This window comes from Prenolepis imparis, unplaced genomic scaffold (assembly GCF_030444845.1).
Source record: "Prenolepis imparis isolate NDT839.2.m4 unplaced genomic scaffold, iyPreImpa1.0 SCAF_7, whole genome shotgun sequence".
Taxonomy (NCBI): Eukaryota; Metazoa; Arthropoda; class Insecta; order Hymenoptera; family Formicidae; genus Prenolepis; species Prenolepis imparis.
Window position 1 is genome coordinate 4,748,336 of NW_028141165.1, and position 24,413 is coordinate 4,772,748.

General features: G+C 32.5%; 5 protein-coding genes across 10 annotated transcripts; 3 read left to right on the plus strand and 2 right to left on the minus strand.

Moving 5' to 3' along the window:
• Positions 1–31: 31 nt before the first annotated feature.
• Su(p) (prostaglandin E synthase Su(P)) lies at positions 32–1,760 on the minus strand. Its single transcript, XM_083043180.1, has 5 exons — positions 1,433–1,760; positions 1,284–1,358; positions 738–1,075; positions 545–656; positions 32–391 (listed from the first exon to the last, which is right to left on the minus strand). The coding sequence occupies exons 1-5, from the start codon at positions 1,721–1,723 to the stop codon at positions 32–34; spliced, it is 1,176 nt and encodes a 391-aa protein (XP_082899306.1). The 5' UTR covers positions 1,724–1,760.
• Positions 1,761–2,052: 292 nt separating this feature from the next.
• Positions 2,053–5,172, minus strand: Ilk (integrin linked kinase). The gene is made up of 7 exons (XM_083042684.1): positions 4,902–5,172; positions 4,445–4,610; positions 4,171–4,363; positions 4,013–4,093; positions 3,479–3,921; positions 3,147–3,377; positions 2,053–2,793 (listed from the first exon to the last, which is right to left on the minus strand). Exons 1-7 carry the CDS (start codon positions 4,988–4,990, stop codon positions 2,647–2,649), a joined length of 1,350 nt encoding a protein of 449 aa, XP_082898810.1. The 5' UTR covers positions 4,991–5,172; the 3' UTR covers positions 2,053–2,646.
• Pngl (N-glycanase Pngl) lies at positions 5,168–8,710 on the plus strand. Its single transcript, XM_083042676.1, has 7 exons — positions 5,168–5,419; positions 5,566–6,024; positions 6,371–6,642; positions 6,741–6,962; positions 7,046–7,220; positions 7,300–7,719; positions 8,036–8,710. Exons 2-7 carry the CDS (start codon positions 5,806–5,808, stop codon positions 8,603–8,605), a joined length of 1,878 nt encoding a protein of 625 aa, XP_082898802.1. The 5' UTR covers positions 5,168–5,419; positions 5,566–5,805; the 3' UTR covers positions 8,606–8,710.
• Positions 8,711–8,940: 230 nt separating this feature from the next.
• Homer (homer protein) lies at positions 8,941–17,242 on the plus strand. 2 transcript variants are annotated; one of them, XM_083042678.1, is made up of 7 exons: positions 8,941–9,640; positions 10,569–10,725; positions 10,803–10,934; positions 11,017–11,268; positions 11,365–11,511; positions 11,591–11,866; positions 11,972–17,242. In XM_083042678.1, the coding sequence occupies exons 1-7, from the start codon at positions 9,615–9,617 to the stop codon at positions 12,155–12,157; spliced, it is 1,176 nt and encodes a 391-aa protein (XP_082898804.1). In that variant the 5' UTR covers positions 8,941–9,614; the 3' UTR covers positions 12,158–17,242. The 2 variants fall into 2 exon arrangements, with proteins under 2 accessions (XP_082898804.1, XP_082898803.1); XM_083042677.1 differs by having other exon boundaries at positions 8,944–9,640; positions 11,017–11,511.
• A 1,043-nt stretch (positions 17,243–18,285) lies between these two features.
• Positions 18,286–24,293, plus strand: LOC145938863 (annexin B9). 5 transcript variants are annotated; one of them, XR_014425749.1, is made up of 8 exons: positions 19,851–19,992; positions 20,479–20,521; positions 21,323–21,704; positions 21,967–22,046; positions 22,122–22,368; positions 22,544–22,725; positions 23,262–23,415; positions 23,461–23,820. XR_014425749.1 is itself a non-coding variant. In XM_083042683.1 (7 exons), exons 2-7 carry the CDS (start codon positions 20,492–20,494, stop codon positions 23,310–23,312), a joined length of 972 nt encoding a protein of 323 aa, XP_082898809.1. In that variant the 5' UTR covers positions 18,286–18,417; positions 20,479–20,491; the 3' UTR covers positions 23,313–23,437. The 5 variants fall into 5 exon arrangements, 4 of the variants coding, with proteins under 4 accessions (XP_082898809.1, XP_082898808.1, XP_082898806.1 ...); XM_083042683.1 differs by lacking the exons at positions 19,851–19,992; positions 23,461–23,820 and adding an exon at positions 18,286–18,417 and having other exon boundaries at positions 23,262–23,437; XM_083042682.1 differs by lacking the exons at positions 23,262–23,415; positions 23,461–23,820 and adding an exon at positions 24,112–24,293.
• Positions 24,294–24,413: the final 120 nt, after the last annotated feature.

The following is a 24,413-nucleotide window of genomic DNA, read 5'->3' on the forward strand; positions in this document are numbered from 1 at the left end:
ATATACGTATGTATATTTATTATCTAAAAACTTAGTTTAAATTCGCACTACCAGAATGTGTGTCGACTTGTTCCTTCATAGCGTTGTACCAAACGCCGATTTTCGTGTGAGTCAGTAGATCTTGAAAAGCGTCGCAGCCTTCGATACTCTTCAAGATCCCGTACACCGCAAGATCGGATAGATTGGGTTTGCTTCCACCCATAAACGCGGTGCCTTGCGCGTGGATAGCGTGTAACCAGTGATTTGCCTCGTCGTACAACGACTGTCGAACATCGTCCTTTAAACGATGTCTCTTCTTAAGTCTTTTCCCTATCAACCACATTGCCGTCGCACCTACGTTTACTATTAACATTCGCTCCCATAACGGAAAGTATTCCTCCCATTTGCCGACCTGGATAAAAAAGTTTATTATATTATATATATAATTATTATATAATATTATATAATTATATGTATATTATATAATTAATATATTATATTTTGTACGTTATCGCGTTTACGTTGTATATGTATATTTTTCGTCTGTAATGATAGATTCACTCACTTCTGAAAACCAGTTGAAAGTTTTATAAGATTCATCAATCGTCCTATATACATTTGGCGAAAGAGTGTGAACGAACACCTCGTCTGCCCATTTTCTCCACTTACGTTCTTCGCTATAAAATAAAAGAAAAGTGATGAATTGCAAACATGAAAACGTGATTAATCGTTTTACATATTAATTAGAGTTTACATACGTTATATCATTCATTGTTCTGTCCTTTGGAAGATTTTTGTTAAACATGAGAAAGTATTTATTTATAATTTCATATTTAAATTTTCCATCTTCATCGTGCATCGCTATACTCGGGTAATAGTTTGCCAATTCCTCAACCTTATGAGATGTATTGTGTAAATAGGATGCAAGGAGAGATATTATCATGGAACTGTCGTTCAAAGGTTGATAGCCTTCTTCTACTTTAGTCAAGAGGATTGGAACTTTTTTGTAAGAGGACCATCCAATCTCTTTACGGAGCACCGGATCTACTTCCACAACATCGTAAGATATCCCATAGTAATCTAAGAAAACTCTAACCTGAAATAACAATTAATTTCATATATAAATGTCGCCTGGTGTACAATAATGATAAAATATGATGTTATAATGCAATTTTTCTATTCAATCGCTACAGAATGATATAGATTGATCTCTATAATGAGTCAAGTGCTTCGATAAACATAGAATTAAAACAATCTACTTGCACATGATATGCAAACTGTTTTTGTAAATGTTTTTCACTTACTTTACAACAAAACGGACAGGTTTGATACTGAAACAACGTGACATTTAAACCTGTAGAGTCCACTGGAGATATAACCTAAAATAGAAAAATGCAGCTTATTAAATGTTGCAAATGCGATAAAATTTCTCACGACATAATCGTTGAAATACTTTTCTGGACGGCGTGACAGCCGGTTTATATTTCAACAGCGTAACTTCCGCCTGCGTTCCTTCCAGAGCGATATTTTCCCGAGTTTTGTTGATCTTGTTATAGGCATAACCTGCACCCAGAGCAACGCCGGTAACCGCACCGATTAAACCAATTTTCACCAAGCTCTGCGTTTTTTGCGGCTGTTGCACCATCGTGCAAAACGATCGTAGCTTCTCGTGTGCATAATAGTTATTATTATTTAAATACTTCGTCCTTGGAATAAACCGGGCAAGTTTGTGTACAGCAGCCATTTTTAAGTTACATGACACCTGACCCTGACACTTTTGCATGAATATGTGCAATTCTATACTATACTGTACTATACTTCTATACTATATTCTACACAGATTTATAAATACATATGAATAATAGACAATAATTAATAAAGGGGAAAATAAGTAATAAACAAATAATTAAGAGGAATGACAAAGGAGGGATTAAAATATTTCCAGATATATCAAATCTTTTAAATTTTATTTAATTTTGTCATAGAAATGTGGTGAGATTTTTTTATATATAACTTGAAATGATAATGAATTAAACACCCTTTTTATGTGTAACAATAAATATATTTGTCTACATTTCTTAATAAAATTATTCATTGACATACTACAAGTTTCTATATACATGGAAAAGTTTGCATGCAAGATTATTTTTTAATAAAATATTTAATTTTATTCCACGTTTTATATACGATTACGATATTAATATACAAATAATATTCACAATACGTCTGATGGCAGACCAAAAATGAGTCACCAAAATTTTATAAAAAATATGCTCTGTGTGTAGAATAGCATTATTCTATTTTTTCTTTTTTATTAAAAATCTTGGCGATTTAATACGCCAAGTGTGGGCAGCATTCGAGCTATATATTTAAAATCTTGTTTAAATTATGGATATAAATGCATCCATTCATGTATTTGTATTAAATATATAATAAACAACTAAAAAATATTAGTTCATTTAGAGCCTAGTTGTGGATTTCTAAAGATAGTATTCGTCCATTTGTATAGAACACAATGATATAAAAATATTCTATCATCATTAATACAGGCAGTTTCATAAATATAGAGATTCGTTAGGCACTTTTGATTAATTGTTTTTCTGAAGACGTGTATATCTCTTTGTGTTACTTTTGTATTACTGTCGAGCAATATATCAGACATACATTTCAGCGCTTCATCTTGTCCAGAATCGGTACAACCATATCAAAGGACGGTCGTTTGCCTGGATCCTCATTCATACAGATGCGAATGAGCTTTGCAAGATGTGGAGAAATACCTGGTGGAATACTTACACGTAAATCTTCCAGTGCAATCTAAAAAATAAATTATCAATTTGTTATTTGACATTTAAATTGGATATTGCTACATATATGTATATATATATATAGTAATTTATAAGAGAGAAGAAGTATATATTCATCATAAATAATTACAGAAAGAGGGATGAATCTTAATATATATTATAATTATATATATTACATATATTTTTTTATATATTATATAATATATATTATATATTTTTTTTTATATATTATATAATATATATTATATAATATATATATTATATAATATAATATATTTATTATATATTATTTATTAAAATTTGTTATATATTAGACTTATTATATATTATAATTTAGTAATATGAATGAGAATTATAATCTACCTTCATGCCACATTCCATAGGCGATAGATCCGCAAATGGCACTTCTCTGGTTGCCAATTCCCATAAAAGAACGGCAAAGCTCCACATATCGCTTGCCTCAAGATTGATGTCTGCGGGACGCTTGCTTAAAGCTTCTGGTGACATCCATGCCGGCTCGTAAATTCGTCCGACTTCTTGGAAAGAAAATTTTGCGTCTGCCATGTTCACACGAGCTGTTAGATCCTCGTCGATCTGAAACGTAACGCGGGATATGTCGTTATACATATGTAGACTTTAGATATTTAGATATACAATCAATTATTCTTGTAATTAATTAGTTGTTAAAGACTCACCATTATATGCTTACTGTTGAGATGAAACCTGCATCTATTGTGCCGATCCAAACCATGAAGGAATGCCATAGCCCTGGCGATATCAAGAGCCAATCGAAGAGCACGCGCTGTATCCACCAGGACACCTGTTCCGCCGTGTAGAAGTCGATGCAGGCTACCTCGCGCCATATACTGAGAAACGGTTGCTAACTGCGGCGGCTGATTCACACAACCGAGAACCGGCAGAACATTGGGATGCGAAAAGATTCTCAACTTTGGAAACTCCTCGTTGAAATCTCTGCAGATGCGCGCGGTACACTCGCGAAAGCTTAATATCTTGGCGACGATTTCGTTGTTCTGCCATCGTCCTCGCCAAGTTTCGCCGCTCGGTGTACTCGCGAGGTGCGTATGCAGAGACAGATCTACCATACTGATCCCTTTGTGCCGAGAAAGAGTCGCGTCCCCTGGAGAAAATAATAGAAATATATATTGTAGCTCTCTCTCGTATATATGCCTCGTATAATAATTAATTTGTGATTTCAGAAATACACTTACGGCTCCTGGTTTTCAAGCCTAACCAGCTCTGATCCTTGAATTGAATTTTCTTCAAATCTTGTCCATATTCCACTGCCAAATCTAAAGAAACAAGGAATGCATCAATCACATACAAATATGAGAGATATTAATTCGTGTCGTATAAACTTTTTACATACCATGTAATCTCTTGGCCACGACACCTCTGGCTTTATCAAGAGGAGTATCACCGTCTTTGTTGGCAATGGACACAAGAGCACCAGCCGCAACCAATTCTTCCGCGATTGCTTGATCTCCCCAAAAACAAGCATAGTGCAAGGCAGTATTCCCATGCTCATTTGTGACATTTACATCGGCACGATTTCTAAGTAACTATAAAAATCAAATTATATATTACTCACACAAAATAGTTTTAACAATCTTTTACAAGTAGCAGGTTAAATTTTTTTTTACCAATTGTACTATTTCCTTGTGTCCATGCGCCGAAGCAAGATGCAAAGGTGTATCGTCGCCTCTGTTGGTAGCATTAATGCGTGCACCTCTACTGAGGAGCAGCTCTGCCAATTTTAAATGTCCTTCTTTACAACACCAGTGAAGCGGGCTGAATCCATGATCATCTCTATAGAGCAATATATTTAAGTAAAGTATTTTATAATAAACAGGAATTATTAAATGCTACAGTCATCCTTTTTTAGTTATTCTGGTAATCAAATTATATATATATATATATATATATATATATATATATATAATATGAATTTATGATTTATTTGCTTCATATATTCTCATTGAAAATATTCTTTGCAGGATCATATGTGATTATATTCAGCCAGCCCAATTATAGCATCTGAGAAACCACAACATCCGAGGAGTGAGTCTTTTCCAAAAAAAGGAGTTCTGGAGTAGTTACCCTTGATTCATGTCATGCTCGGTGTCATCCAGCCAGACGCGGACTTGCATAGCGTTGCCCTCACGACACCACTGAAATATATCTTCCATTTTCGTCCTGTTTGTCACAATATAGCGGCCGTAAACACAGACGATATACGCTAGCTGTACGAGAGCAACGGCACTCTATTCGTGATCCGAAACGGCCTGTCTCGTCATACGCTAAATATAGCCATATTCCTGATACTAACACATCAGCACGACACCTTATTCTTCGTTGTACGTAACTCGATTGCGATTATGTTATTTTTTGGTAAAAAAAACTATGTGTCAATTGGACTCTCGCATTCCACAGCTGGCGAACTTCGAATGTCATGCAATTCCTCATACACTTGCGTGCATCGATTAAACAAACAACACGAACCCAGGTGACCATATAAGACGTTGACACATGAACGAACAACACAGAAGAACCAGCTTGACTTTGACTGTGGGCGGACAGTGTGATCACCCACGTGACTTCAGACGAGCCTTGACAAGGTACGGGATATAGATGAGAAAATGAAGGCACTTTAATTAAAAATCTTCGAATAAGAATTTACACACTTGACTAAGAATGGTGGTTATTAGAAATTAATGCTGAAATTTTCAATATTTCTTATTAATTTCGCCATTTTTGACCAAAGCCAATCAGCAAGAATCTGTCCAACCTATTTTAAGTGCGCAAGGTGTAGAAGGTTCACACGATGAAGCGAGTCAAGCGAGCATTGACATTTGACATAATCATCAAGCTGCAACATCACCTGAGACGCGCGAGGAGTCAGCAATAATGATGATACGCCCGGTTGGCAAACATTCGATAATAACAGTGAACAGATGATCGCGGACCAGCATCAGATGTATGTTTGTACGAGCCACAATCAAATATGGAAAGTCTAGAACGCTGTGTGAAGTCGCTGGAGGAGAACGAGAATGACGTGCGAGAAGAAGTGCGAAAAGCGTTGCTAAACATCTGTCAAAATGTACTGAGGTCGCCGAACAATGACAAGTCACGCGAGATACGTCTGGATGACGAAGTGGTCGTCAAAAAACTCCTGCCGGCCATCGGTGCCATGGAATGCCTGTTCGATGTCGGTTACGTCGAGGTTCGTTTCATTTAAACTTTAAACATTAACAATTTAAAGGCTCCTTCTATATTAAATATAAATTGAGTATTACATAGGCTATAGGAGCACGTACGCGGATTAAATTAATAAATAATTGTGCACGGGGCACGAATATTGCTTGGTACACTGCCAAGACTTTTTTCAGAATAATCTCTACTAGAGATTTTTAATTCCGATTATCCCCTCTGACCCCCCTACTTTTCGTTTCATTTATTTTCTAATTTTCGATCTCTCCCACAATTAAAATAAAATTCGAATGCTTCGAAATATTTGAAAATGTTTTTTAAAAAAATCCTTTCTTTAATCAATAAACGTGTATAAACAGGATGGAGAACGCATATTTTTGCCACGCAACGCGTCTCTTTCAAGACTCCAAAGTTTGTCGAAACTGTTGTCCACTGCGTCAGAGAGCAAACCTGCAACTGAAGACATCGAGGAAAATTCTGAAACGCAGAAAACATTCTTCAAAAGAATTTCTGGATATTATCATGATGTTCTGCATTACGAAGATCCAGATTTACAAAGAAAAGCCAGAAGTGTTATACCAATAGCACAGTTAGAAATTGCAGCCATGACAAAGATGAGAGAGCTACAAAGGTAATTGAATCATATATATATATATATATATATATATATATATATATATTGCTTATAATAAAATTCATGATTGTTTACTATTTCTTTTGCATTTACAGAGCTTATAAGCTTAGCAATGCAATAGAAACTACCTCTTCAACTCAATTTGAGGCAGAATTGATTGCTAAAGATTTATTGCTTGTTGAGCTTCTACACTGGTTTAAGAATGACTTTTTTAAATGGGTTAACAGTCCAAAATGCTCGATATGTTCTGCTGAATGTGTATACAAAAGCATAGTACCATCTACAGATCGTCGTTGCTCAAGGATAGAGTTGCACAAGTAAGATTTCTTTAAGTATTTCATGTAAAAGACTATATATTGTACCGATCAACAATATTATCACGATGTTAATTCAATCTTAGATGTGAAAAATGCAATGTAATCGTCGAATTCCCTCGTTATTCGCATCCAGAGCCACTATTGTCTCTTAGACGCGGTCGCTGCGGAGAATGGGCCAATGTGTTCACACTTTTATGTCGTTCACTGGGCTACGATGCACGATTTATATCCGATGAGACAGATCACGTTTGGACAGAGGTACAAAAAAATACCAGTGATTTCACAAAAATTATCTTATAACTAAGATGCTCAAACTTTTTCATTTTCCTATTTCCAGATATGGTCGGTATCGAGCGAAAGATGGACTCATGTAGATCCATGTGAGGATGTGATAGACAAGCCGTTAATGTATGAGAAGGGATGGAAAAAGAAGTTAACATATGTAATAGCCTTTTCCAAGGATGAGGTGCAGGATGTTACATGGCGTTACACACGGGATCAAGAAGCCGTTATGGAAAGACGAAAAACTTGCACTGAGCAGAGCTTAAGGCAATTTCTGCAATCGTTGAACGATCAACGACAAAATTCGCCCAATTATAGCCGTGCGCGCAGAGAACATGTCGTCAAGCGGAATCTGTTTGAGCTTGCTGATATGCTGCACATTCCAGATTTACAAAATAAGAATTCCGACGAAACTTACGAAGGACGAACTTCGGGTTCCCTTGCATGGAGATTAGCACGAGGCGAAATTGCACAGGTATAAATATATATATATATATATATATATATATATACTTTTCATTTTCCTATTTTTATACATATATATATATATATATATATATATATATACTCTTTTATTAAATTTTAGTATATGTGTATATATATATATATATATATATATATATATACTAAAATTTAATAAAAGAGAATTAATAAAAGAATATTACAAATAAAATTATGAAAATATATATATAATTAAATTATATTTAAAAAAATAGGAGTCATATTTTCTTAAAAATTTATCAAAACAATCTTTTCATTATTGTTCATTAATTTATACATTTGCTCTTTAGGCTAATATAGAAAAGGGTTATAATTGGGATATTTCTAAATATGGACAAACGTTTGAACTGCAATATAATATCGTTAAAGATATATATCATGTTGTACACAATGATGGTACAATTTTGGAACAAATATCTGGATGGCAAGAAGGAATAAATGCTGTGGATGGTGGAGTCTTTCGTAAAGTGGAGTATGATTGGAAGATGGTTTATTTAGTACGGTCTCCACAGGCACAGTGCGGATATATTAAATGGACTTTTAAAATTACAAATTCCGAATTGTACTTAGAAATGTTCAGTTTGAAAGCTAAATCAGAGGTGTTTCATGGAGCTAATGTATCCTGGAAAATCGAAGCTATTTTTAGTGATGACAAAATGATTGTCATACCTATTTCTAATTGCAACAGTTTCTATACAGAAAAAGTGCGGGAAGCTGTGAGATTAGATATAATTGTAACCTTGTCTGGTGGACAAGATCAACTTGCCTGGCAACACGCTCAATTATTTCGACAAAGTCTAGAGAGTATCGAGGAAGCATCTATGATAATTAGTATTCAATTGAAAAATCGTTGCACATGATTCTTGCAAGCCATATGGTTAACGATTAAATTTTTGTAAACTAAGTTATTTAAAATTTCTCTTTAGTTGAATTTTTACTATATAAATATAATATTGTTTCGCATATTTTCATTAACTTCAATTATTCCTCAATATTAGCCTTTCCCATTGCACAATATATATTCCATTAGAGTTCAATAGTACATTATATAAATAACGATATTTTTCCAATGTTGCAGTTTTATTTTTTATGTTAGAAATCTTCAAATAAAACAAACAAGAGATGGAATAACTTAATAGATTAGATCGATTTAACAAATTAAATTGAATAAATTTAATAGCTTCTTTCAATATACACATATTGTAAAAGTGAATTAAAGAAGGCTTATTTTTATTTGATACAATTTTTTTAAAATTTATTAAAAGACGCGCTTAATACAACAATTCTCACAATAATGTCATAGTGTATCCTCTTATGATTTTCTCTTTTTATTTTGCACAGGGTCTGGCAGATACTTCACACGTCTATGACTACAGCAGTGTATTCAAACCAAGATCGTCGCATCGTTGCGTTAGTGCCTTGAAGGCGATTCCGAGTAGACGATCGCGACTTTTCGCGAAGCCCCGTTCAGCGGATTCAGTCTCGGTGAATTTGACAAGTCTCAGAGAGCGGCGAGTCGCGTCGAGAGGTTGACGGCGAATAGCAGTGCCTTTCGTGGAAAATCGATTAAATCCAGGCAGACCACCGTGTGGAGAGAGATTCGACTCGGCGTTCATATCGTCGCGTGATCGTCGGTACGCTATATAGACAGAGGGAGAGAGAGAGGGAGAGGGGGGAGAGAGAGAGAGAGAGAGACGGAGTGCGGTTTAGCCGATGGCGGCGGCTGTCAACTCGCGGATATCGCTCTACGCTCGAACGGTTCTCGGCGGTTTCTCGAAGGGTCTCGTCCGTTCGGATCTGAAAATAGCCTCGCGTTGAAGGCGCGACGCCACGATTTATGAGACCGCGCGACTAAGAAGAGCCTCTTATATGACATCGGGCAAGGAAACGATGGGGTAAGCGAGATTATTTCTCCGGCGAGAGAGATCACACCGCCTTTTAAGGGTGTGTTTAACTTGCGTGTGTATATATACGCGGCGATCGCTAATTTTCATCACGCCGCACCCGAGTGTGCGACCCGAGTTCCTAATAATGCCTATCACCGGCATCCTAATAATGCCGCAACGTCGTGTCCGCACGAACTAGATCGCTTTCAATACGCAGGATGCGGGGGACAATGCCTATGTGCAACTGCGTTTCTCGCACGCGTTTTATATCCGGACTTTTGATTGACAGTATCAATGCGGTATATGTATTCGAATACTGTGCACTTGGGAATAATTCCTTCTTTTTTTCTTTCTTTTTTTTTTTTTTTTTTTTTGTAAAATGAAACGAATTAAACACTCGTCTCTCTATGCTTGTGACATCTATTTTACTATTTCAATAATTAGAAGGAGCCAAAAACGCGGAAATTTTTCAATAAGCGGGAAAGTTTTAATATTTAAAAAATTTATTTTTACACATATTATGCAATCACAAATATATATACATCTACAGGTTCTATTTTTATAATATAGATATTTTTTTTATTTAAACGTATTTATACATTTATTTTAAATAGAGCAATATTCTTTATTTTATTATTCAGAAAGATTAATTTTTTTATTATATATTTTATGACAAGAATTTATTTTTCAATAATATGATACATTGATAAAAACAATTTCAAATTTTATTTTACTTATCATTAATTTTAAATATAAATATAAGTACTGCTTTGTAGAAAATCTTATTGTATATATATATTATTTTTCTTCATAATTTTATACTTCAATTCTATACATTTGCTTTAATGAGGTCAGATAAAAATAGACACTTTGTACCATATATGTAAGATTACACATATATATGTGTACATACTCTTATTATTTAAATTGATTACAGTGAACAACCAATCTTTACGTGCAAAGCGCACGTATTTCACATTGATCCCAAGACAAAGCGATCTTGGGTACCTGCATCATCAGCAGCAATATCAGTATCGTTCTTTTATGATTCCACCAGAAGTCTGTACAGAATAATATCAGTTGAAGGAACAAAGGTGCGATTAGGCATGGTATTCGTAAGCATAAAAAACGAAATAGACTTGTATCTACCATATTCTCTTTTTTCCTTCAGGCTGTCATAAATAGCACAATTACGCCAAACATGACTTTTACAAAAACATCACAAAAATTTGGCCAATGGTCGGATGTCAGGGCGAATACTGTATACGGTTTAGGTTTTGCATCTGAGGCTGAGTTAGGAAAGGTTTGTGTTTACATTTTCATTACAATCTACAAAGTAAAAATTCTCACATCGTACTCTCATAAGGAATATTTTTCATTTACAGTTTATCGAGAAATTTCACGAGGTGAAAGAAGCCACTAAACTAGCTAGCGCCAAGTTACAGTCAAACAGTTCTTCGGTTACACCAGCTACCAGTGCGAATGTTAGTCCAATTACGTCTCGATCGGGTATGCCGTCGTCGGAACAAGATCTCATCGATCCGCCAAACTCTTCGATGATTAACTCCAACGTGTCGGCATCGAACAACCCGAATCCGAATGCCAATATGATAACCGCTCAGAACAGTGTATGTTCGGTAAGCAGCAGTCCTTTACCTGGTAGTTGTCAGAATAAAGTGGACGATGAATTGAAAAACACAGTCCATTCAAGATCACAGAGTGTTTCTCAGCAGAGTACAGAAAGTCCGCAGCATCAAGGGAAATCGGCGCAACTGAGCTCTACACAAGGTGGACAGTCAGCCGAGGTGCAGCTCAAGTACGAGAACGATAGGCTGAAACTTGCTCTAGCTCAGAGTTCTGCTAATGCAAAGAAATGGGAGGTACAATCAAGATTTTTTAAAAATATAAATAAGAATGATGTATAAGCGATGAAATAATACAATTGATATTTTATTATAGATCGAACTGACTACCCTCAAAACCAATAATGCAAGATTAACAAGTGCGTTACAAGAGTCCACAGCTAATGTCGACGAATGGAAGAGACAGCTGCAATTGTATAAAGACGAAAATGCCAAAATTAAAGCTAAATACGCCGATTTGGAAACTGGAAAAATTGCGGAGGGAAATAGCGAAGCCTTAAGATTGAGAGTTGAAGCGTTGGAAAGTGAGCTGAGAACGCGAAATGAAGAAATCAAAGTTCTCACTATGGCCACTAAGAGTAAAGATTTTGTGGTATGTATACAAAGTTTTCTTATATGTTAATACTTATAGTATATCGAGATTAGGTTAATTCGTTTAGTATTTGATTAACAAATACCTCATTTTTGTATTTGCAAGGCTCTACAGAAGGAGAATGCAGAGCTTCGCGAAATGTTGAATGTAGTTCATGAACAATTAGAACTTGCGTTGAGTGCAAATAAGGTTCAAAAACAAAATTTGGATACGTTAAATGCCAGATTAGCTGGTTATATACAAGATTTGGTAACTGTACATCGAGAAATCACAAATACATTGCAAACTTAAGTTTGCCATCATAGGGAAACCTAAGAATGCCTTTCTTAGGTCTTTTGTATCTATTGTAAGCACGATGTACGAATGGACGACATAGAGTAATAACAAAGGGAGAAGTTCCAAAAAAAAGAAACAAAAAATCGAACGCAGTTTAATCGAGCAGAAAAATTATAGAATACTGAGATAGTCGTCTCTCGAAAATAGTACACTACAGAAGAGATTGCTCCCCGAGCATGTATTTATATTGATCCGTTCAGCATTTTCTCTTTAGAAATAAGTTTCGTGCCATAATCGTGCTATTGTTACACAGAATAGGACACTTAACTTTACCACCTGCTTTTCTTCTGATTTTACGCATTTACATGCTCTGAAAATGCTCTGTATGGATATACAGTCTTATAGATTCGATATGGATGCAGTTATAAATTGATACTTGTGATTATTTCCGAAAAGAAAAGAGAGTATTTGATGAATTTTTTTTCTACAAATTAAAACAAGTTTTAGCTTACAAATTTTTCATTCAGTTAAAACTACAAGTTCTGCTTATCTCTTGAGGAGCTGACTAATGTTTATCTAGATATTATTTTCCTGAAATTTACATTGTCTATTTTTCGTCCACAGTTTTTGAGATAGTAACAACTTATAATTTTATAGAGAGAGTTACTACTACTCTCTATAGACTGTCATTCTAAATGTAATAATTTAACAATTATTACTGTAGACATACATATAGAATCATGTACAGACATTAAATTAGCAAAAAATTGATATTTCAGAAACTTAAGATACGAAACTTATGACAATTTTAAAAGTGCATTTTTTATTTTTTCTGTTCATATCTTTTACTTTTCAATCCATATATTCTAACATATTCTAACACTGTATCAAGATAACTCTTACATATAGGATGTTTCGTAAAATATGCGAATATCATTAATAGAGAAATATCTCATGGATGAATTCAAAAGTGATTTTTTAATAGAAATCCGAATGGGAATTTAGTAATTTAAGAAGTACGGAGTCAATCAGCATGTCGCATTGACCAGATACTGATAGATACGGGTAATACGTAAGAGACAAAAGGATACATTTGCAAACATTGGGACATATTTAAAAATTGAAATTTTCTATATACAGACAATAGAAAAGTTTTTTTTTGTGTTTTTTTATTCGAACATTGATTCTGTATAATAAATATAATGCAAGGACTTTCTATTGTGATGCATGACACTTTCAAATGTTTCAAACTCTTATTCCAGTGCTCAAATGTACCTCCGTTTCTCTACGGATAATACAGGGTGTCTAAAAATTTCACTAATTCAGAAACAAGTGTATGTGCAAGTTATTGTTTACATTTCCACATAATTACATTTTTAAAAATATGAACTCGCAATTAACTTTTATGTAAATTAGTGAACAAATAGAGTGAGAGAGTGCTTGTACATATAAATAGAAAAAATATGGACAATAAGTAAAAAATCACTTTCAAGCAATTTATATATAGGAAAGAGAAGAAATGTTATAATATATTAATACTTTTTTTATATTTCTTTTATCTGCAGTTATTTTTCTAATCTGTGCTTTAGAGATTAAATTTAAATATTCTATAATGATATAAATAAAATGATACTTTTATTTTACTTTTTTACTTTTCTACAATTTGAATTTTAGAATAATTTTAGATATAAGACGACAATGTGAGACAAATACGAAAATTTTGGCAATTTTTAGAAAATGTTTGCATAGTGTAGATTAACTAATTGAACAAGAATGTCTTCTCTGGAATGTTATTTAAGAATCATTGCTTCGCATATCCATAAGATCATCTTTGAATGTTATTGTGCAAAATGTTTTCTTTCTTCATGCTAATTATGTGTAATACATCAATGATATACACTACACATTGATATATGAAATGGCATGCCTGTGATAGAATTTTAATCATATTATAAATTACATTTTTTATTATTTTTGATCTTGTGTGGATTAAACATTGATTTTTCTCATGAATCCATCTAATCATAACATACAAAAATCAGATAAGTGGATATTTTATGGCAAAATTATTTATAATCTGTTTTCTCTCTACAACACATCAATATCTGCAAGCGTACTCTTTTATGAAACATTCTATATATAGCTTTTTCTGTAATGTTGATGGAAGATTTCAAATGGTAAAGTTAGGTGTCTCACTCTGTAAAATTCTATAAAAAAAAAGCACATTTATTGTTGAATTTGCCGTATGTGAGAATCATTCTTATGTATAAAATATAGTAAAAACGGCGACTGTCCCAAGAGAGTGCGTGTTTGTGAGAGAAATGTTTTCGTATAAGCGTTCCTGCAATTCTATCTAAATGAAAAGAAGGCAAGAAAGAAAATATTCTTCCAACAAAGATTCTCGATATCACAGAACAGACACAAATATAATATCCGCTTCTTTAAACACATTATCTAACGTCGAAGTATCATCCGCCTCTCACAACTACTGCGTTTCAGCTAACATATGATATATAGAAAATAAACTCGAGCATCACACGCACTTCCTCCCGATTGCAAATTCTTTGGCTTAAATCTTAAATAAAGGAAGAGATATTAAAGAGATCAGAGATGAAAGAAAATGCAGTGAATATGAAACACCTTGTACATAATACATACGTTAATTTCAGTTTCTTGAATCCTGCAGTACTTGTGTGCGGCATGCCATTGTAAGATTTTATTATCTATGCCTATGCTTGCTTATTAATGATTATCATTAATTTTATATTGTCGGAATCACATTTGATGTTAGATTAATAATGTTTTTATTTTAAAGACGTTTGTAGTGCAATTTACATCAAATCTGAAACTGTACACAGTATGACAGTGCTGGAGGGTTTAAAGCAATGTTATATTTACCAATGGAACTATATAATCTTGTTATTAGAGAATTTATTTATATTTAAGGAACACACTATATATATTTAGTTCTTACTTTGTGTATTAAAAATACTCTTTATAGGAATTATTTTATCTTTTTACACACTGTATGAAAATTGTTACATTATTATATATGTAGACTTCGTATTTATATCCATCATGTTTCTTTTATTAGAACAAACAATTGTTACTCAATATCGATTTTCGAGTTGATCTATTCGCGGATAATCAACGTTTTATGTACATCATACATATACTATACAACGTTATAGGAATACTTTCATTTACCATGTGTATTGAAATTAATAATTGTTGCATGGATCATAACGCGCGCATTTACAATTAAGTGATTATGTACACTAGTATCGAATCTATCGGAAATTACGTAATAATTATTATAAAAATTACGTATAATAATTTTAAGACGCGGTTTTGTATAATCTTTTTTTTTTGCAAATCGCATTTTTATACAAAAATTTATATCGAATGCAAAAATGTGTTTTGTTACATTTTCTTATTGTATAAACACACATTTAGAGAATGTATTATTAGTATTATTGTGGAAAGCATTACTATTATCATTGCTATTGTGCTGCTACTTTTACTATTGCGATCATTGATATTATTAAGTCACTCTCTTACTATTACTGTCGCTCACACAATTCTCTCTCTCTCTCTCTCTCTCTCTCTCTCTCTCTCTCTCTCTCTCTCTCTCTCTCTCTCTCTCTCTCTCTCTCTTTCTCTTTCTCTCTCTCTACATCTATTATCTTTGTTATATCATTATTTAAAATTATTATGAGTGGCATTGTCGCGTGTTAGAGATATTTTTACCAGTGTTACAAACACATTGCATTAATTGTGTGTGCGCTTGCAAAAATGTTTAATAGTCAAATATATAAAACATATCAAGAATGTCATGGTTAGCATAATATGCATTTCTCGAATTTATTTATTTTTTTATTTCTTGAACTTATTGTTAGGTACACTCAAATAACAAATCATAGTTACCCCATGAATATAATTATCAAAATCTATATATTTAATATTAGTAAAGTAAAAAAATCTTAATTATATAATGAAATTAATTCGATTACATTCATATTGTGTTTTTGCATATGTAATTTCTCTTTATCATCAATGATTTATATTGAGATCTGGGATGTCGGATACGTACTGTATAGAATCGTTATCAATAGACGGCTTTGAGAGACTATATAAGATAGTTCGTTATTGTGATGGCGCAACCAGAGAAAATTCAATTTGAAAAAATAAATCTAAAAATGTATAGGATAAAATTTTGTTATACCGAGTTTTGTTTTCGAAATGTTCAAATTGAAAGAAAAATTATAAAATTAATCATTTCTCTGTCTCAAGTTCATATAGTTTATTAATATCAGAAAATATAAAAAAACGCAGAATATATTATCCACTTAAGAAAATAAGGACGGTCTAAACTTTATATAACTTATTTGAAAAGTTTAATCATTCTCTCTCTTTATTATTTCTTCGGAGATTAGCTGTTAAATCTTTTTAATTATATTAAATTTTTGTAATATCAGGAAAATAAAGTAATGTTTTTTTCAAATTTATTTTTGCTAAGGAGAGATCGTCTTCAAATTACTCGATTGTTATGATCAAGGTCGCGCGTACATATTGCAGAACACCTTATATAGTCAAAAGAGATAGATAATAAGTGAGATATGACGTATGTACGATTTGAAGATGTGTGTAACGTGGTTCCTTTGCTACGCACAATTTAAAATCATTAACGACGAGACTCATTTTGTATTTAACAAAGGCTTTTCAGTACATATAGTATGTGTTGATCTTCTTTTATAAATTATTTTACAATATGTTGACAATATACATTTTACTGTTAAAAAAACTGTATTATATATTTTGCAAAATGTAAGAAATTCATATTATCAGGATATTATTCACGGTTACGAATGATTAATAACATTCAGCTCGCATGTTCTTGGCTGTACTATAATTGTATAGTGCAGAGAGATGTGTAAGAGAACGATTCTCTCAAAGTGCTAAAGGTGATAAAGAAAAAAGAACCTAGACAAATTTTTAGTAGATAATTAGATAAGACAAGTGCAAAATGTGCTAGAGAATGTGCACTTTTTATCGTACTGATAGTATATATATATATATACATATATATATATATATATATATAAAAATATATGTATGTATTGGAAAAAATGTTGAGGAGATGGATTTTCAATTTGAGGAATTGGAAACGAAAGCCTCGCTTGCCATATGTAATCTTAATAAAACATTTTCAGACGGCTCCACATCGAGTTTCTCTTCTATCAAAAGCTCTATATACTAATCCTAAATACACAAGAAACAAAATTATTATCAAAATTTATTACACAACGATAGAAGATCTTATCAAGAATGTCATTTTATAATTTGGTCCATCGATGCGTATGCTCTGAGAAAAAAATGTTTTTGAAAAAATCTCTCAAATACTTTTCTAAATAATAATCACATAGTATCGGATTGAATTTATCGAATTCTCTTTGAATGCGTCATCGAATTTTTACAATGTGAAGTGAATAAATTTACTCTGAATAGACTTGCATGTTATGCAAGTGACATCATACATGCATATAAGGTGTACATACACACAGATCAGAAAAGTGACGCCTCCATCGAATTTAACGATATTGAAAGCTCAACGAAATTTATAATATTTGTAAAAATCTTATCAAAATATCTGATATATTTGTTCATTTTTATTTCGATTTCTGTACAGTTTATGCGAAATATCTCGAAAGACTTTCGAGACACTATGTATGTGCTAATTCCGTCACGCATTCTACGTGTTCAAGAGCGTCACGATCTGTTCTCATTCAATCAAGGATTATGAATCATATATATATATATATATATATATATATCCTCTTCATGAGTAATATTTTATTTATTGAGAAATTAAAGAAATACGTAATAAAAGTTTCAATTTTCGAATTTTATTAAAACTTATACGTATGCAAAATATATTTGACGCAAGTTTTGGTAATAAAAATTATTTTCTTTATATCCTTATCGATCTCGTCGGACGGCATCAGTCCGGCGAGCAACGGTTCACTCACCATCTCCTTGGCTCACTACAGGATATTCCGTTCTCCGCGTCATTATTCGGAGCTACATCGTCATCAGCCCCACCTCTCTCTCTCTTTCCTTCAATGTTGTCCTTAATATCGCCGCTGCCAGAACAGTTTCCATCCAGTTAGCAAAGTATTCACATTCATACGCAACGCGACGAAGAATCATTCTGAAAGCAACCGGCATTCTCTATAAATTGCCAGTGGAATTAATATATATATACATATATTAACGTAAGTAAAAATTAAGTATTAAAATTATTTTTATAATCGATGTAATTAATTGACATTTTGCGCAATTTAGTTAAATTACTACTACATTTATATATATGATGTTAAGATTGTGTTTTCAAAAAATAATATTATTTTTTATATATTTGCATGCTATTAAGATATATTAGATTAAAAGTATTAAGGTTATAAAAATCATTAATGTAATCTTCCATTTAATAACTAACTTTATTATATCAATTTATATGAAAGTAAAATATAGGAAAGAATTTTCATTACATATTTGATCGTGAGTAATTCAGCTGTATCAGCATATTAATTAAAAGTATATTATATGCTGCATTTGTTTGATTTCGATAATCTTGGACAGTCAAATTCTAAATGTGATTAAAATATAATCAGTGATTTTTATTACACAATTTTTAGAGATTAATAGCTTGCTTGGCAACATGAGAAAACAGAATATTTTTTCTTTCATAAATCAATTTTGTAATTTAAAAATCTAAAAAGATTAATGTCAAAAAATTGTAGACTATTTTTTTCTATAAGGCACAATTCAATTGAAAATTTATCGCGTTAATTAAGCAACATTTCTTTTAGCGAAATCTAATATTTTTTACTAACTTTAGCCGCACTTTTATTTTTGTAAATATTGCGTATTGTAATTATTCTTATCTCTAGAGAAAAAGAATACGTCATTAAAATCGTATGAATCATTCTGCTTAACCGGAATTTGCACAATAGAGATATGTTGTGTCATACTTCCGTCATCATAGGCAATTACATTTAATAATTATTTTGTACCTTAAACTTTTTGTTCTTAAAGACTCATCATAATTCATCGTTTCGCATTAAAAAATCATTCATCAAAGTTATAAGTCAAACAATCGGTATCGATTTTATGCTTCTTGTAATAAATGTATTGTAATAACCTTGGCGCCGTATTTTCTTGGTACCTAGATAATAGCTTTGACGAGGGTTGTTTTTGAAAGCATTTTTAACATTTTCAACAAAAACTTGCGCGCTTTTTTCCTCGAAAAAATAATTAGAAATGATTGTTAAAGTGCGACAAAGTTGTCTCACATTTAAAAATAATTATATAACATTTATACAAGCTAAAACCGATATCGATTTTATCTATTTCGTATTGTCATTAAAAATTCGACAAAAAAAAAAAAAAAAAAAAAAAAAAAAAAATACCGGTCTGTCGGTGCCTTCGTCGTCTTCATCGTAAAGGCCATTGCACGTACAAAAATTTTAGTCGTAATAGTAAGGCTGTAAGCAAATCGTCCAATCACAGTCAAGCATTCTTATTACGTTATGATAATTCTTCTCTATGATTGGACGATTTGCTTACGGCTTTACGATTACGACTAAAATTTTTGTACGTGCAATGGCCTTAAACAGATATAAAACACGTATTGCCCCACCAACGAATTCCTTTCCTCTTCTCTCCCGTGCTTCTTCTCGTCGACCTCGTCGACGGAGAATGCGTTGCAAGCCGTTAGTTGGCTACCAACTACCAGAATCGACATCGTTGTTTTCCGGAAAGAGCGCATCTCGGAGCCGTCAAAAAAGGTAAAACAAGCCACACCCCAAGTGTCACTTTGCCGGTCTGATCGATATAATCTTGCAGTATCTTGCGAAATGATATGCCTTCATCATCATCATCGTCATCTCCTAAATCATAAAGCAAACATACAATTATTTCGATAATCGATCAGCAATAAGCAAATGGATGTAGCGCGATGAGATCATCGTCAGTAACGTGACGTGTATCTGAAACGAGTCAAGGACATATTGCCGCATGCTTTACACGCGTCAATCATAACAGATGAAAATTATCATCGTAGTCGCTTTTAATATAATTTTATAATTACGTTGCAATTGAAAATACTGCAATTATGATGTATTTTAGTTGAATCATAATTATTTTAATTTTTCAAAAGATCAGATTAATGATTAATGCGCTTTAATATTGTTAAATAATTGAATATAATATAATATTAAAAAATTAGGTATATAATATTGTAATAGAAAATAATATTAAAAATATGTTTTCAGATAATCGGCAAAGATGGCAGCTAGTCAATATTATCACGTACAGGTAATTTATGTTAATATCTTATAGCGAAATTTAAATCTTGGAATAGTGAACGCAACATTATGATTCATCTCATTTTAATTTAATCACCTCGCGTCGGTATGAGTGGACGATTTTTACATAAACTTTTGCAATATTTCTAAAATGCTTCAAGAAACTTTGCGGATTTCTTCAATTATTTTAGAGATTACTTCCTTCCTTGGCAAAAATACGAAACGTGAATAAGTTTGCGAGTTTTAATTGATTGTGTAAAACAGAAAAAACTCTTAGAAAATTAAGCTTTAGATGTAAAAAGTTTAATTCTGCATTTAATTTCAAATATTTTTTACTTTAACAAATAATATTATTTCCAAATTTAATTATATATCAAGATATTTAACATAGAAAAGCAGAAAGATATCCGATCGAATTATCGCTAAGGAAAAATTGAACTTGATCGAAGAATAAGTAAATTACGTATAAATCTTGGTATGTGAATGAATCACTCAAGATGTTAAAGCAACTGCATTTGTTTTTTATATTAAAATTAACGTAAAACGTGTAATATTTAAAAAACTATAAATTTGAAAAAATATAATTTTTCTCTTATATTTTACACAAACGCTTGATAAAATAAATTGTTTCTCCAATTAAATATGTCGACTAACATTAGAATCGGGGAGCTTTATGAGATTAAATGACTTATAAACTTTTTAATTCTATTCATTATGAAACGATTCGTCTTGAATAGTTTCATATTGAATAGTCTTGAATAATTTCGAGCGAGAAAATGTAAACTAATATTTTAATCATTAATATTTCCAGTGTACGCCCACCGTGTATCCGGCCGATCCTTTCGATGCCGAGGCAGATGCCAACCTCCTGCGAACTGCCATGAAGGGTTTCGGGACTGACGAACAGGCCGTCATCGACGTTCTAGCTCATCGGGGCATCGTACAACGATTGGAGATCGCCGACAAATTCAAGACGATGTACGGCAAGGATCTCGTCTCGGAGCTGAAGTCCGAGTTGTCCGGAAACTTCGAGACGGTCATCTGCGCTCTAATGACGCCTCTTCCTGAACTTTACGCCAAGGAATTGCACAATGCTCTTTCCGGTATAGGTACTGACGAAGGTGCACTTATCGAGGTTCTTGCGTCTCTGAGCAATTACGGCATCAAGACGATATCGGCCGTTTACAAGGATCGTAAGTAATACTAATAGGTGTAAAGTAGTAAGTAAATCGCAATCGCAATCCTATGCAGAGTATTCTCCAGGGAGTCGTTTGCCTTTATTTAGCTCTATATCGTCTTTTGTATGTGAAGTAGAAATCTTATCTAAACAAAAAAATTGAAAATTGCGATTCTTATTTCGGATAATTAAGAACACATTGTATTTCTTTTTTATTTAATAAGTTCTGACCTATATGTATAAATATATATATGTATGTATTCAATTTATTTACCTAGTGTATGACAGTGAGTTAGAGGATGACCTCAAGGGCGATACTTCCGGTCATTTCAAGAGGCTTTTGGTATCGTTGTCTTGTGTGAGTGATAATTGAAAAATACATTCTGGTCTATTTTGTTAGTGTTTCTTTCTATTCTTTAATTAACAATCGCAGGCTAGTAGAAACGAGAATACCGACGTCGATGAGGAGGCCGCACTTGAGGATGCCGAGAAACTTGTTGCCGCAGGCGAAGGACAATGGGGTACCGATGAAAGCACCTTCAATGCAATTCTCATCACCAAGAGTTATCCGCAATTGCGAAGGATTTTCAAGGAATACGAACGTATCGCCGGAAACAGTTTGGAGAAAGCTATTAAGCGAGAATTTTCCGGTTCTCTCGAAGACGGCTATTTAGCTGTGGGTAAGAAATGATTAAATTAGTTAATGTAAATAAAATAATAATTTTTAATTCGCTATTATTCGCGCCTCTTTCTTTTTTTACTAATTTATTTTCTCGAAATATTTTGCTCCTCTTAATGTAATTCTTCGTCTACTTTTGTTTTTTTTTAAATTATATAAACGAGTTTCTTTTTCAGTGAAATGTGGCCGCGACAAGACTGCTTATTTTGCGGAAAGACTGTACAAAGCTATGCGCGGATTCGGCACCACTGATTCGACATTAATACGTATAATTGTAACGCGATCGGAGATCGATCTGGGTGACATTAAGGAGGCTTATGAGAGACTTTACGGGAAATCCCTTGCAGAAGCTATCGACGTAAGTGAGATACGTTATTATTTGCAACCGTAATAATTTTATTTTATTTATTCTGAGAATAGTTGTTTTATTTGCTACTTTTCTCACGTCTTGTTTCTATGATGAAATAAAATTCGATAAAAAATATAGAGACATAATCTGTATAACAATAGAAACATAATAATTTACAGAATGTACAGTTTGGATGTCTTTTTAACAACAGATTCTTTAATTCAGAATCAATCTTTTATTTTGTTCAGTTGAAACTGAACTTTATTTATTTTCAGCACTTTAATTCTACAGCCTCTTTATGCATTTATTCGCTTAACACAGTAATGCTTTTTATCTCTGTATAGCCAAGATTTATAAGTTACGCATTTATGTCATAATTCCTTTCATTTCTATGTGCGATGCATTCCTTAACTCGCGGTTAATTAAACGCTGCGTTTACAGTCGCTAAACTAAACAACAATAATAATTAATAATAATAATAATCTATTAACTTACGTATGTACGCGCTGATCTCAACATTGCATATAACTTTCCATAAATTTCAGGACGACTGTTCAGGCGACTACGAGAGACTCTTGCTTGCTCTTCTCGGATGAAAATATTTTAATTGTATGCAACAGTCCCTTTTATCGAAAAATCAACTTCAGTGTCGCGGAGATTATACGTATTATGTTTCGTTATATTATGTAAAGGCCTTGGTTAATTTATATTAAAATAAATTATATATTAAAATTTATATTAAAATTAATTTATATTAGTTTATATTTTTCTGATCGTTAATAGTGTGAATATAATGTTATTCGTGTTATTTATATTTTACGCTTGATCAAAATAATGCAACGTGTAAAAACATATTATAAAATAACATGTACACACTTGAGACATTTCTGTACATGAGTTTCTGTAAAGATCGAAAATTAAAAATCGATCTATTGATTGGCATTATAGCATAATATATACTAGCACAAGTAAATTGTTAATCGAAACGAAAATTTTCCCCTCGTACTAATATAAATACCATTAATTAACGTCCATTTCTAACTGCATGCGCGCCTGTATCAATTACATATGCATTAAATACATGAATGTCTAGATTTTCCTCGAGTTGATGTTAGCTTTAATTTTTCCCACATTCTTTTGCATTTACAGAATGACTGCAGCGATGAATTTAAGCGGGTTCTGATCGCGCTATTGAATTAACGAGCTCCAGAAGAGTTCTTTCTATTATTAAGAGCACAATCAAACGTTGCGCTCGTTAACATAAGTGTCAATAATTTAAAAAGCACGCAAATGTAACACATACATATTTATCTGCATTTAATGTATACTTTCGTAAATAAACTTTTAACTCATTTCACTGATAACACGAGAGAATATCTTTGTTTTCTTTTCCAGAACGATTGCGCTGCCGAAAGGAAAAGGCTATTAATAGCAATGTTGAATTAAGAATAATTAAGTTATAACTACAAAGGAGAGAGATGAAAATATAGTATTTTGGTATGAGTATATATAAAAATATTATATAAAATATTTTATATATTATATATAAAAGATACGAAACATTTGTAGTGCATAATAATAATCGTTCTATATGTTGTGTAATAAATTTATAAAATTACAAAATTATATAATATATGCTTTGCAAAAAAAAAACTATTGAAAAGATACTAGCACTCCTTCATATAAAAATAAACAAG